This window comes from Oncorhynchus mykiss, chromosome 13 (genome assembly GCF_057628025.1).
Source record: "Oncorhynchus mykiss isolate SJ-2025 chromosome 13, ASM5762802v1, whole genome shotgun sequence".
In the NCBI taxonomy this organism is placed as follows: domain Eukaryota; kingdom Metazoa; phylum Chordata; class Actinopteri; order Salmoniformes; family Salmonidae; genus Oncorhynchus; species Oncorhynchus mykiss.
In genome coordinates this window covers 35,518,007-35,530,856 of record NC_143034.1, presented here as the reverse complement: position 1 = coordinate 35,530,856, position 12,850 = coordinate 35,518,007, and the positions used below count along the sequence as shown (strand labels likewise).

The 12,850-nt window shown below is 40.6% G+C and overlaps 1 protein-coding gene and 1 pseudogene across 4 annotated transcripts in view; both read right to left on the bottom strand.

The window, feature by feature from the left end:
- The window catches only part of LOC118938444 (uncharacterized), a 32,836-nt gene extending 26,023 nt beyond the window's left edge, over positions 1-6,813 (bottom strand). The window contains exon 1 of one of the 3 annotated variants that reach the window (XM_036942413.2): positions 6,247-6,813. In XM_036942413.2, the coding sequence (XP_036798308.2) occupies positions 6,247-6,547 (301 nt within the window). In that variant the 5' untranslated portion in view covers positions 6,548-6,813. The remainder of the gene's footprint in view (positions 1-6,246) is intronic. The other 2 variants (XM_090196069.1, XM_090196071.1) reach the window with 2 other exon arrangements.
- A 423-nt stretch (positions 6,814-7,236) lies between these two features.
- LOC149978847 (uncharacterized) lies at positions 7,237-10,324 on the bottom strand (annotated as a pseudogene). Its single transcript, XR_016485464.1, has 2 exons — positions 10,320-10,324; positions 7,237-9,415 (listed from the first exon to the last, which is right to left on the bottom strand). The product of XR_016485464.1 is annotated as an uncharacterized LOC149978847 (transcript).
- Between the last annotated feature and the right edge of the window lie 2,526 nt (positions 10,325-12,850).

Here is a 12,850-nt window from a genome sequence, read left to right as displayed (position 1 = left end):
TATCAAAAGTTACCTGTAATCTTTGTCCAAACATTTCAAACAACTTTCCTGATACAACTTTAGGTATTTTTTAACTAAATAATTGATCAAATTTAATGACGTGATAAACTGTGTTCCATATCGGAGGAAAAGAAAGCGGAGCGTGCTGTTCAGGTCGTGCGCCTCTAACAAAGAGTACACTTCCCTCGAGCCTCATTCTGAACAGTGGTACTTCTTCATTTCTCAAAGGAAAAACCTCAACCAATTTCTAAAGACTGTTGACATCCAGTGGAAGTGATAGGAACTGCAAGCCTGCCCCTTAGAAATCTGGAATCCCAATGAAACACCATTGAAAAGCGTGACCTAAAAAAACAAATCTGAATGAATGAGTTTCGCCTGCCAAATAAGTTCTGTTATACTCCCAGACATCATTCAAACAGTTCTAGAAACTCCAAAGTGTTTTCTATCCAAATCTACTAATACTATGCATATCGTAGGTTCTGGGCCTGAGTTGCAGGCAGTTTACTTTGGACACGCTTTTCATCCGGACGTGAAAATACTGCCCCCTATCCCAACACGAGTGTTGCTTTAGCAGTATGCTTAGGGTCATTGTCCTGCTGGAAGGTGAACCTTCATCCCAGTCTCAAATCTCTGGAAGACTGAAACGGGTTTCCCTCAAGAATTTCCCTGTATTTAGCGCCACCAATCATTCATTCAATTCTGACCAGTTTCCCAGTACCTGCAGATGAAAAACATCCCCACAGCATGATGCTTCCACCACCATGCTTCACTGTGGGGATGGTGTTCTGGGGGTGATGAGAGGTGTTGGGTTTGCGCCAGACATAGCGTTTTCCTTTATGGCCAAAAAGCTCAATTTTAGTCTCATCTGACCAGAGTAGCTTCTTCCATATGTTTGGGTAGTCTCCCACGTTCCTTTTGGCGAACACCAAACGTGTTTGCTTATTTTTTTCTTTGAGCAGGGGCTTTTTTTGGCAACTCTTCGGTAAAGACCAGCTCTGTGGAGTGTATGGCTTAAAGTGGTCCTATGGACAGATACTGCAATCTCCGCTATGGAGCTTTGCAGCTCCTTCAGGGTTATCTTTTGACTCTTTGTTGCCTTTCTGATCAATGCCCTCCTTGCCTGGTCCGTGGGTTTTGGTGGGCGGCCCTCTCTTGGCAAGTTTGTTTTGGTGCCATATTCTTTCCATTTTTTAATAATGAATTGAATGGTGCTCCGTGGGAAGTTTCTGACATTTTTTTTATAACCCAACCCTGATCTGTACTTCTCCACAATTTTGTCCCTGACCAGTTTGGAGAGCTCCTTGGTCTTCATGGTGATACTTGTTTGGTAGTGCCCCTTGCTTAGTGGTGTTGCAGACGCTGGGCCCTTTCAGAACAGGTGTATATATACTGAGATTATGTGACACTTAGATTGCACACAGGTGAACTTTATTTAACTAATTATGTGACTTCTGAAAATAATTGGTTGCACCAGATCTTATTTAGGGGCTTCATAGCAAAGGGGGTGAATACATACGCACGCACCACTTTTTCGTTTTTTAAATGAAATCCAAATAAAAATCTATTTAAATTACAGGTTGTAATGCAACCAAATAGGAAAAATGCCAAAGGAGTGAATACTTCCGCAAAGCATTGTATCTGGTTGTATAAACTCCTCCATGCTAATGAGGAAACCACTAGTTATGGATGTAGTATATCTGGTAATGAGGAAACCACTAGCTTTGGATGTAGTATATCTGCAAATGAGGAAACCACTAGTTATGGATGTAGTATATCTGGGAATGAGGAAACCACTAGTTATGGATGTAGTATATCTGGTAATGAGGAAACCACTAGTTATGGATGTAGTATATCTGGTAATGAGGAAACCACTAGTTATGGATGTAGTATATCTGGTAATGAGGAAACCACTAGTTATGGATGTAGTATATCTGGTAATGAGGAAACCACTAGTTATGGATGTAGTATATCTGCAAATGAGGAAACCACTAGTTATGAATGTAGTATATCTGCTGGAGCAAAAATGGAGAGCAAAGATTTTGGTTTTTCACAATGTATTCTGAATATTACAGTGCAAGATCAGGAGTGCTACTCAAGGAAACTCACATTAAGTTCTGTGTCTATTCACTAATTCACCACCGTGGGGGAAAACTCAGGGGATTTCTCATAGGCTGACAGAAAAAATAGTCTTCATTTCCAGGTTGCTTATGAGTATATTTCACACTACTTTGGATTAAAATTGTAAGGCTCCTTTGAATGTCCTGCTTTATATAATATGTGTTGTCGCAAATCAACTGCTTTATACTTAAAAAAACACGTCCACCAGTAAAATGCTCTTTGGATAGCTTTGCTACGAGTCTGTCAATGAGCGTTTGTAAACTAAGTGTACGCAAATTGGCCCATAACTTCACCTAACAACAACATATACTTACTGTAGGACCCATAACTTCACCAAACAACAACATAGACCTACTGTAGGACCCATAACTTCACCTAACTATAACATAGACCTACTGTAGGACCCATAACTTCCCCTAACAATAACATATACTTACTGTAGGACCCATAACTTCACCTAACAACAACATAGACCTACTGTAGGACCCATAACTTCACCTAACAACAACATAGACCTACTGTAGGACCCATAACATCACCTAACAACAACATAGACCTACTGTAGGACCCATAACATCACTGAACAACATAGACCTACTGTAGGACCCATAACTTCACCTAACAACAACATAGACCTCAGACTATAAATCAGTTAATATTTCAGGTGAAATATGGAAACTAAAATGTTTTTGTCATGACATTTCAATACTTGATCACCAGATAATTTTGTGAATAATCCCACTAGGCTACTCTGTAATGTGTTGTCATTCTAAATATCATGAATTAAGGAAAATAGCTCTGTGTGTTGTGTAATAGCCTATCCATCAAGGAACAGTTCTCTACACATTATGAGATAAGTATCTTCTGTGTCCAAACAGACTAACGAGACCCTACTGTAAATCAAGCAGACAATAACACATTATAAACATCAATTTGTTAGGGATGTTGGATCCTACGTGGAGCATGGCATAACTGTCTTTACCAGAGTAATGAATGAAGAAACACTTTGGTTGTTGTTGCATGTTGTGATGTTTGTCATTTGACTGTCATTCAGAAAATGATTTCCTGGATCAGCTGACGATAGTTGAACATGTGACTGTAACTGAACAGCTACAGTATTAAGAATGATGTGTAATTATTGAAGAACCGCGTTAATGACAGTATCCATTGGGGTGTTGTCTATAAAGTTAAGGTAACTCTCGGTTAAAACCATTGGATTTAGCAAACTGAAATTATTTAGGATTTCTCAAAGTAATTTTTTCTTCACCTCAAACAGCAAGTAAACAAAGTCCTATTAGAATCAATTACGAATGACAATAGTTGCTCAAAGTATTTGAAAAATATTTCCAACTCTCGATAACCACTCGGCATTGAAAAGGAAAAGGAAATGCTCTGATCCAGTGGAAATGTCATAAAATCCCTGATTACTTCTTATTCTTTGCACAAATAGCCTACAGCTGTGTCTGTACAAAACTCACTGGTGCGGGAAACTTGAGGGCCCAGAATATTTTATACAATGTTGCAAGCTTGCTATTGCTAGTTTTGGAGACCCAGTTGATACAATGTTTCAAGTTGGTTGTAGACAGGCCATGTGCATCCAATAATGTGATTTATAAAGGACATTTATTTTTAACTGATATTTTTAACTGCAGGCTGCAATGTTTTGATTTGCTTTATTTATGTTTACAATAGATTTGTATAATTTTCATTTAGATAGTTGATTTTATTAAACACATGGGGTGTGTCTATATATGAAAAAATACACGTTATAACATTTCAACCAATCGTTTGGAAGAATGAACAGACAACTCTTGGTTGACCAAGATATATTTTAGGTGCGGTCTAAGGCACTCAACTCAGAGCTTGTGGCGTCACTACAGACACCCTGGTTCGAATCACACAGTTCAGACCCCTTCCCCTTTTCCACATTTGTTTCGGTAGTCTTATTGTAATAATTATTACAATTAAAATAAATCCTCATTAATCTACACAAAATAGCCAAAAATGAAAACAGGTTTTTAGAAATGCTTGCTTATTTATTAAAAATTAAAAACAAATACCTTGTTTACGTAAGTATTCAGACCCTTTGCTATGAGACTTCCGGTGAATCCTGTTTCCATTAATCATCCTTGAGATGTATCTACAACTTGAGTGGAGTACACCTGTGGTAAATTCAATTGATTGGACATGATTTGGAAGGCACACACCTGTCGATATAAGGTCCCACAGTTGACAGTGCATGTTAGAGCAAAAACCAAGCTATGAGGTCAAACTAATTGTCCATAGAGCCCAATACAGGATTGTGTCGAGGCACAAATATGGGGAAGGGTACCAAAAAATGTCTGCAGCATTGAAGGTCCCCAGGAACACAATGGCCTAGAGCAACTAAGAGCTCCAAAGTTCCTCTGTGGAGATGGGAGAACCTTCCAGAAGGACAACCATCTCTGCAGCACTCCACCAATCAGACCTTGATGATAGAGTGGCCAGATGGAAACCACTCCTCAGTAAAAGGCACATGACAGCCTGCTCGGAGTTTGCCAAAAGGCACCTCAAGGACTCTCAGACCATGAGAAACAAGATTGGCCTGAATGCCAAGATTCACGTCTGGAGGAAACCTGGCACCATCCCTACGGTGGAGCATGGACGTGGTAGCATCATGCTGTGGGGGTGTTTTTCAGCAGCAGGGACTGAGAGACTAGTCAGGATCGAGGGAAATATTAACGGAGCAAGGTGCAGAGAGATCCTCGATGAAAGACCTACTCCAGAGTGCACAGGACCTCAGACTGGGGGCGAAAGTTCACCATCCAACAGCACAACGACCTTAAGCACACAACCAAGACAACACAGGAGTGGCTTCGGGACAAGTCTCTGAATGTCCTTGCGTGGCTCAGCCAGAGCCCGGGCTTCAGCCCGATCTAACATCTCTGGAGAGACCTGAAAATAGCTGTGCAGTGATGTTCCCCATCCAACTTGACAGAGCTAGAGAGGATCTGCAGAGAAGGATGGGAGAAACTCCACAAATGCAAGCGTGCCAAATAAATTAGCTAAATTAAAGTTTTAAAAAACTAATTTAAACTCCCTGTTCGAAGACTGATTTACATCTGTCAATCACACAGCATCATCTGATTTAGGAATTTGCAGTGAGCCAGGCGTTTGTGAGAGACAATTGTCATCTAAAGCAGCATTGGTTTGGTCGTTTTCGTGCGAGATTTGAACTTGTGCTGATTAATTGACTTTGCTGTGTAAAGAGATTAAACACATAAAAGAGATTAAACACATAAAAGCCCTGACCACAACGTGACTTGAACACGCAACCTTCTGATGTGGAGTCAGCCGTGCAACCGATGCGCCACGAGGTCTTGGACAAATTGCATCTTTGGAGGGGATGTCTAGTTCAGATTTCGTTGACTGTATCATTTGAAACGGAGGCCTGGTTCTCTGGGGAAATGTACCATCTGACAATGCCCCCTCGTCAGTCCGTGCCTCTGCCCGGCAGGTGAGGTGTATGAAAATTTGTAAAGGCAGAGCCCGGATAGCTCAGTTGGAAGAGCATCAGACTTTTAATCTGTGGGTCCAGGGTTCAAGTCCCTGTTCGGGTGTTGCTTTTCTGTTCACCTTCCTTCTTTAGGCAGTCTTTCTATACTTTAATTTTCTATAACTTTAAATGACATGTTCACCTGTAGACTATACACTCCCAGAGCCAAAACAGATTAGTCTGAAGACTTCAGGATTTTTAATCTGAACCTCCAGGTTTAACCTTTCTGGCGCAGGCGTTCCACTATCAACCCACCTTGACAAAATTGTCAGAGAATCCTGTCACCCAAGTTATAGACTGTTTTCTCTGCTACTGCACACCACTCATTAATGTATAAGTCCCAAAATGGATGTAACAACTGCTGATTGCCCCTTTAAGACTACATATTGGGCTAATCTAATAAGATATATTGAGGACTACAGTATGTCAGGCATTGTCATTGGATGCATTTCATCAATTGTTAACGTTTTGTTGATGGTCCACTCTTGATGTTCTACACGTTAGTGTAGCTTCAGCCATTCCTACAGAACAACATTAAAGTGTAGAACCCCTTTACTGCATATTGGTTCAACGACTGCAGAGACAGTACTTACTGGTGTTAAACTTATCTTCAACCTCCTCTTCTTCCTTCGATGTGACAGTCATCTTCCCCTCCTCTTTCACTACAAAAACTGCATCCTCCTCTTTCTCTGCCTCCTCTTCTTTTACTGTAACATCCTCCTCCTCTTTCACTCTGAACGAGTCTTCCTCTTCTTTCACTGTAACAGCCTCACCCTCTACTTGTTTTTGTATTGTAACATCATTCTCTTCCTCCTCCTCTTTGACGAGAGCTTCTTCCTCCGTCCAGTAGACCTCCTCTTCTTTATCAGGAGGAGAGTAGCTTAGTGAACTCATGGTCGGGGATGTTAGCTAGCTATCATTAGCGACTAGCCTAGTTCTAAGCTAACTTAGCAAACCAGCTAGCTGACAAACAACGTAAATATATAATGAAATGGGCCAAAAAGTACATACGACAGAAGTGGGTTTAATACACAGCGACTAATATACACCAAAACAGTGTAAAGAGTGTGAATGTTGTAGCTATGTTTGCTAAAAAGCTACCGAGGTGTCTGACTAGCTGTTGTTGTTGAAGGAGCGTCCCGTCCACTAGATTATACGTCACACTGGCAGCGTCGCCTCAACCTAAAAGACGCACATCGCCATCTACTGACTGGAGTGGGCAACGCAGTAGAGGAAACAAACTTTAATTTTTCATTTATTTCATAAAAGTTTAATATTATATTACGTCGTTCAAAGAGAAGCATGTGCTGATTGATTCGTGTTTAATGAGTGAGAATTTAAAACAAACTTTACACCCACTACACATCTGCATTGAACCATAATTCTGACATGGTTCATTTTGACCCGAGTCAGATCTTTTATCATAGCCAAAATGTGGTTTATTCATATCTTCCAATTTTTCATGACTTTGTCAATCAACTTGTTCTTAATAAATCTAAATATGGTTTAGTGTTTCTGTATCAATATGGACTTTTAACAAATTCACATCCTTTGGAGTAATTTTCACCCCAGGCAAAAGCACCTTTGATAAATAGGATGTTTAATTCAAATCAAAATCACATTTTATTGGTCACATACACGTGTTTAGCAGAAGTTATTGCGGGTATTGTGAAATACTTGTGTTTCTAGCTCCGACAGTACAGTAATATCTAACAAGTAATAGCTAACAATTTCACAACATATACCCAATACACACCCAGAGGGTGGAGGGGCACCTGTATCAGTGGTTTTGACCAGATAGACACCTACAGACACACAGTATAGTGCCTCCCATGTACTCTCCTAAGATTGGATTTTCTATAACACGTGTCACATGACTGTGTACAAATCTGCCAATGGTAAAAACCTCTGCCAGTGGTAGAAAAGTCTACCAGGAGTATACAGTGCATTCGTAATGTATTCAGACCCCTTCACTTTTTCCACATTTTGTTACGTTACAGCCTTATTCTAAAATGGAAGATTTTTTCCCTCATCAATCTACACACAATACCCCATAATGATATCACAATACCCCATAATGACATCACAAAACCACATCATGACAAACCAAAAACAGTTTTTTTTACATTTATGCACGTATTCAGACCCTTTGCTATGAGACTCGAAATTGAGCTCAGATGCACCCAGATTCCATTGATCATCCTTGAGATGTTTCTACAACTTGTTTGGAGTCCACCTGTGGTAAATTCAATTGATTGGACATGATTTGGAAAGGCACACACCTGTCGAAATATGGTCCCACAGGTAATCAAGCCATGAGGTCAAAGGAATTGTCCGTAGAGCTCCAAGACAGGATTGTGTCGAGGCACAGATCTGGGGAAGGGTACAAAAACATTTCTGCAGCATTGAAGGTCCCCAGGAACACAGTGACCTCCGTCATACTTAATGGAAGAAGTTTGTTATAATTATTATTTGTAGTCTGAATCCGTGGAACTGCAGGGATTTGTAGTCATAGTGGCCTCCATCATACTTAATGGAAGAAGTTTGTTATTATTATTTGTAGTCTGAATCCGTGGAACTGCAGGGATTTGTAGTCATAGTGGCCTCCATCATACTTAATGGAAGAAGTTTATTATTAGTAGTCTTGCATGTCGTCTACTTTGATGCTAATTAGCATTTTCGAATCCGTGAATAAAGGATCTCCATTAGTTCCTGCCAAGGCAGCAGCTACTCTTCCTGGGGTCCAGCAAAATAAAGGCAGTTATACAATATTAAAAACATTACAATACATTCACAACACACGGTGTGGCATCAGTCACCTTGTCCTAGAGATATTTACATGGTTGTCAAAACGTCACACCAGGGTGAGCCTAAACAAAACACAGTACTATGGGAAAAATGAATGGTGGAAAAACGATTGGAGCCATTTCCCTGTTTGACCTCTAGTTGTTATGGATATTATGACTCAACAGCACCCAACAGTGGACGTGTCAAAATGGCATTGTAGATTTTAGCGGTATATAGTATGTATTTTGGATGCTTTCAGTGTATTTTCAACGCTTTCAGACAATGGATTAATCGCAATTAAAAAATAGTGCACTAACATTACACAAAGTTATCTCAAGCCTGACAGCCCAAACAAAAACACACATTCTCAGTCAAAAACACAAGTCAGAACACAGTCTCTCTATTCTCTCATGTGTTTTCAAGTCCTCTGACTGGGAAAATGTCTTTCCATAATAAGAGCAGTGGTATGTCTTCTTCTCCTGTGTATTTGTATGTATTCTTTCATGCTCTTTCAGGTACCTTAACCGGGTAAATCTCTTTCCACACTGGGAGCAGCGGTTCATCTTCTTACCTGTGTGTGTCCTCTCATGCTGGTTCAGGTTTCCTAACTGGGCAAAATGCTTTCCACAATGGGAACACTGGTAAGGCTTTTCTCCTGTGTGTATTCTCTCATGCTCCTTCAGGCTCCCTAACTGGGTACAACTCTTTCCACAATGGGAACATTAGAAAGGCTTTTCTCCTGTGTGTGTCCTCTCATGCCTTTCCACGCTCCCTAACCACCTAAAACTCTTTCCACACAAGCAGCAGTGGTAAGGCTTCTCTTCTGTGTGTCTTCTCTTATGTGTTTTCAGGCTCCCTAACTGAGTAAAACTCTTTCCACACTCGGAGCAGCGATGTCGTCCTGCTGGTTTGGACGTCTCAGGGTCTGGTTCCCCTGAAGGACTCTTCCTGCTGTCAGAAGGTCTGGTCTCTCTCCTGTCAAAGACAAACATATTATTTAATTAAACAGAGACATGAATGAAACCTCACATGATAAACTTCCTATGACGTTTTATCTAGACTAGATCCCTCAATCACCTGACCGCCACAAGGAGGCGCTAGAGCACGATGGGACAAGGACGTCCCGGCCAGCCAAACCCTCCCCTAACATGGACGACACTGGGCCAATTGGGATACAGCCTGGATTAGAACCAGGGATTGTAGGGACTCCTCTTGCACTAAAATGCAGTGCCTTAGAATGCTGCCCCACTTGGGAGGCCCTGCTTAAATAGTTATATTCCGCAGTGTGACATCGTTCTGATATTTCTTAATTTTTTTCTTGTTATTTTGGTGATTTGTGTGTGTATTGATTTGTATTGGTAGATATTACTGCGCTGTTGGAGCTATAAGCATCAGCATTTCGCTGCACCTCTGATAACATCTGTAAAATATGTGTAAGCAACCAAAAACATTTGATGACAAGTCTGATTTATTTGGGAAGTTTTTAGGCTGTAGAGACCACTATAATAATAGATATTGTGGACTACAGTATTTAACTAAAATAATATATTGAATGCATGATTAATGCGTTTTGTTGGTGGCCCGCTCTTTGATGGTATACACACGTTACAGTTTAGCTTAACCAATTCCTACATTATAAACATAATAAATAGTAGAACTTACAGTTTAAACCTGCATCAGTTCAACAACTGCAGTTTGTGCCCGTTTCCAAGATAGTACTGAATGTTTGTTGTTAATCAGATCCCTAGTCGCCTCCTCCGCCTCTTCTTTCACTGTAACGTCCTCCTCTTCCTTCTCCTCTTTCACAACAATGTTCTACCACAGGCTCTCTTTCTCAGTCCAGCAGACCTCTTATTTAGCAGGAGAGTAGCTCACTGACCTCATGGTCGGGGATGTTAGCCATCCAGCTAGCTACTAGAAAGCTAAATATGGAATTAAAGGGGGTAACTAGCTAAACGGCATAAGCCGACAGAAGTGTGTTTAAAACATAGTGGATAATATACACCGAAACAGTCTAAACAGATTGAATCTTTCAGCTATGTTTGCTACGGAGGTGGATGACTCGCTGTTGTTGAAGTGTTTCGTCCACTATAATATACGTCACACTACCAGCGACGCCTGAAAGACCGCAGATCGCCATCTGCAGACGCGCATGCTGACGCAGTGGAGGGAAAAGTTGTTTTTCCAAACAAATCGTTTTAAATGTTTTATTATTAAATAATACATTACATTGAGACTAACAGATAGATGCACGTGTTGATTAGTGCAGATTTTAAACAGTGAGAATCAAACTTTACATCAACTTGACATTGCATTTTTAAGGAAGTTTCTGATTAATTCAGTCAAACTAACAGAAAATAATAAATAAGCAGCGACGTCACAATACATCATGTAGATGTATATAATGAACAGACTAGGTCTATACTGCTCCTACACGGTGTAACAATACATCATGTAGATGTATATAATGAACAGACTAGGTCTATACTGCTCCTACATGGTGTAACAATACATCATGTACAGTGCCTTGCGAAAGTATTCGGCCCCCTTGAACTTTGCGACCTTTTGCCACATTTCAGGCTTCAAACATAAAGATATAAAACTGTATTTTTTTGTGAAGAATCAACAACAAGTGGGACACAATCATGAAGTGGAACGACATTTATTGGATATTTCAAACTTTTTTAACAAATCAAAAACTGAAAAATTGGGCGTGCAAAATTATTCAGCCCCCTTAAGTTAATACTTTGTAGCGCCACCTTTTGCTGCGATTACAGCTGTAAGTCGCTTGGGGTATGTCTATCAGTTGACTTGGCCATTCTAACACCTGGATATGTTTATTTTTGAACCATTCCATTGTAGATTTTGCTTTATGTTTTGGATCATTGTCTTGTTGGAAGACAAATCTCCGTCCCAGTCTCAGGTCTTTTGCAGACTCCATCAGGTTTTCTTCCAGAATGGTCCTGTATTTGGCTCCATCCATCTTCCCATCAATTTTAACCATCTTCCCTGTCCCTGCTGAAGAAAAGCAGGCCCAAACCATGATGCTGCCACCACCATGTTTGACAGTGGGGATGGTGTGTTGCTTTTACGCCAAACATAACGTTTTGCATTGTTGCCAAAAAGTTCAATTTTGGTTTCATCTGACCAGAGCACCTTCTTCCACGTTTGGTGTGTCTCCCAGGTGGCTTGTGGCAAACTTTAACCGACACTTTTTATGGATATCTTTAAGAAATGGCTTTCTTCTTGCCACTCTTCCATAAAGGCCAGATTTGTGCAATATACGACTGATTGTTGTCCTATGGACAGAGTCTCCCACCTCAGCTGTAGATCTCTGCAGTTCATCCAGAGTGATCATGGGCCTCTTGGCTGCATCTCTGATCAGTCTTCTCCTTGTATGAGCTGAAAGTTTAGAGGGACGGCCAGGTCTTGGTAGATTTGCAGTGGTCTGATACTCCTTCCATTTCAATATTATCGCTTGCACAGTGCTCCTTGGGATGTTTAAAGCTTGGGAAATCTTTTTGTATCCAAATCCGGCCTTACACTTCTTCACAACAGTATCTCGGACCTGCCTGGTGTGTTCCTTGTTCTTCATGATGCTCTCTGCGCTTTTAACGGACCTCTGAGACTATCACAGTGCAGGTGCATTTATACGGAGACTTGATTACACACAGGTGGATTGTATTTATCATCATTAGTCATTTAGGTCAACATTGGATCATTCAGAGATCCTCACTGAACTTCTGGAGAGAGTTTGCTGCACTGAAAGTAAAGGGGCTGAATAATTTTGCACGCCCAATTCTTCAGTTTTTTATTTGTTAAAAAAGTTTGAAATATCCAATAAATGTCGTTCCACTTCATGATTGTGTCCCACTTGTTGTTGATTCTTCACAAAAAAATACAGTTTTATATCTTTATGTTTGAAGCTTGAAATGTGGCAAAAGGTCGCAAAGTTCAAGGCAAGAATACTTTCGCAAGGCACTGTAGATGTATATAATGAACAGACTAGGTCTATACTGTTCCTACATGGTGTAACAATACATCATGTGCGGCTTTAAGGCAATGCTGTTAGTGTGACGTCTAATCTAGTGGACGGAACGTTTCTTTCAACAGCAGCAACAGTTTATTAGACACCTCGGTTGCTTGCTAGACAAATTAGCCGACCCAATAAAGCTCTTTAGATGCTTTCGTGTATATCAGCCACCATGTTTTAAACCCACTTCTGTCGTCTAGTTAGTTATCCGATTTAATTTCATATTTACGGGGTTGTAGTTATTAGTCAACTAGCGGGCTGGCTAAGTTAGCATTAGCCTAGCTAGCTAACATCCCAGACCATGAGCTCACTAAGCTACTCTCCTCCTGCTAAAGAAGAGGAGATCTGCTGGACAGAGGAAGAGGGTCTGTGGGTGA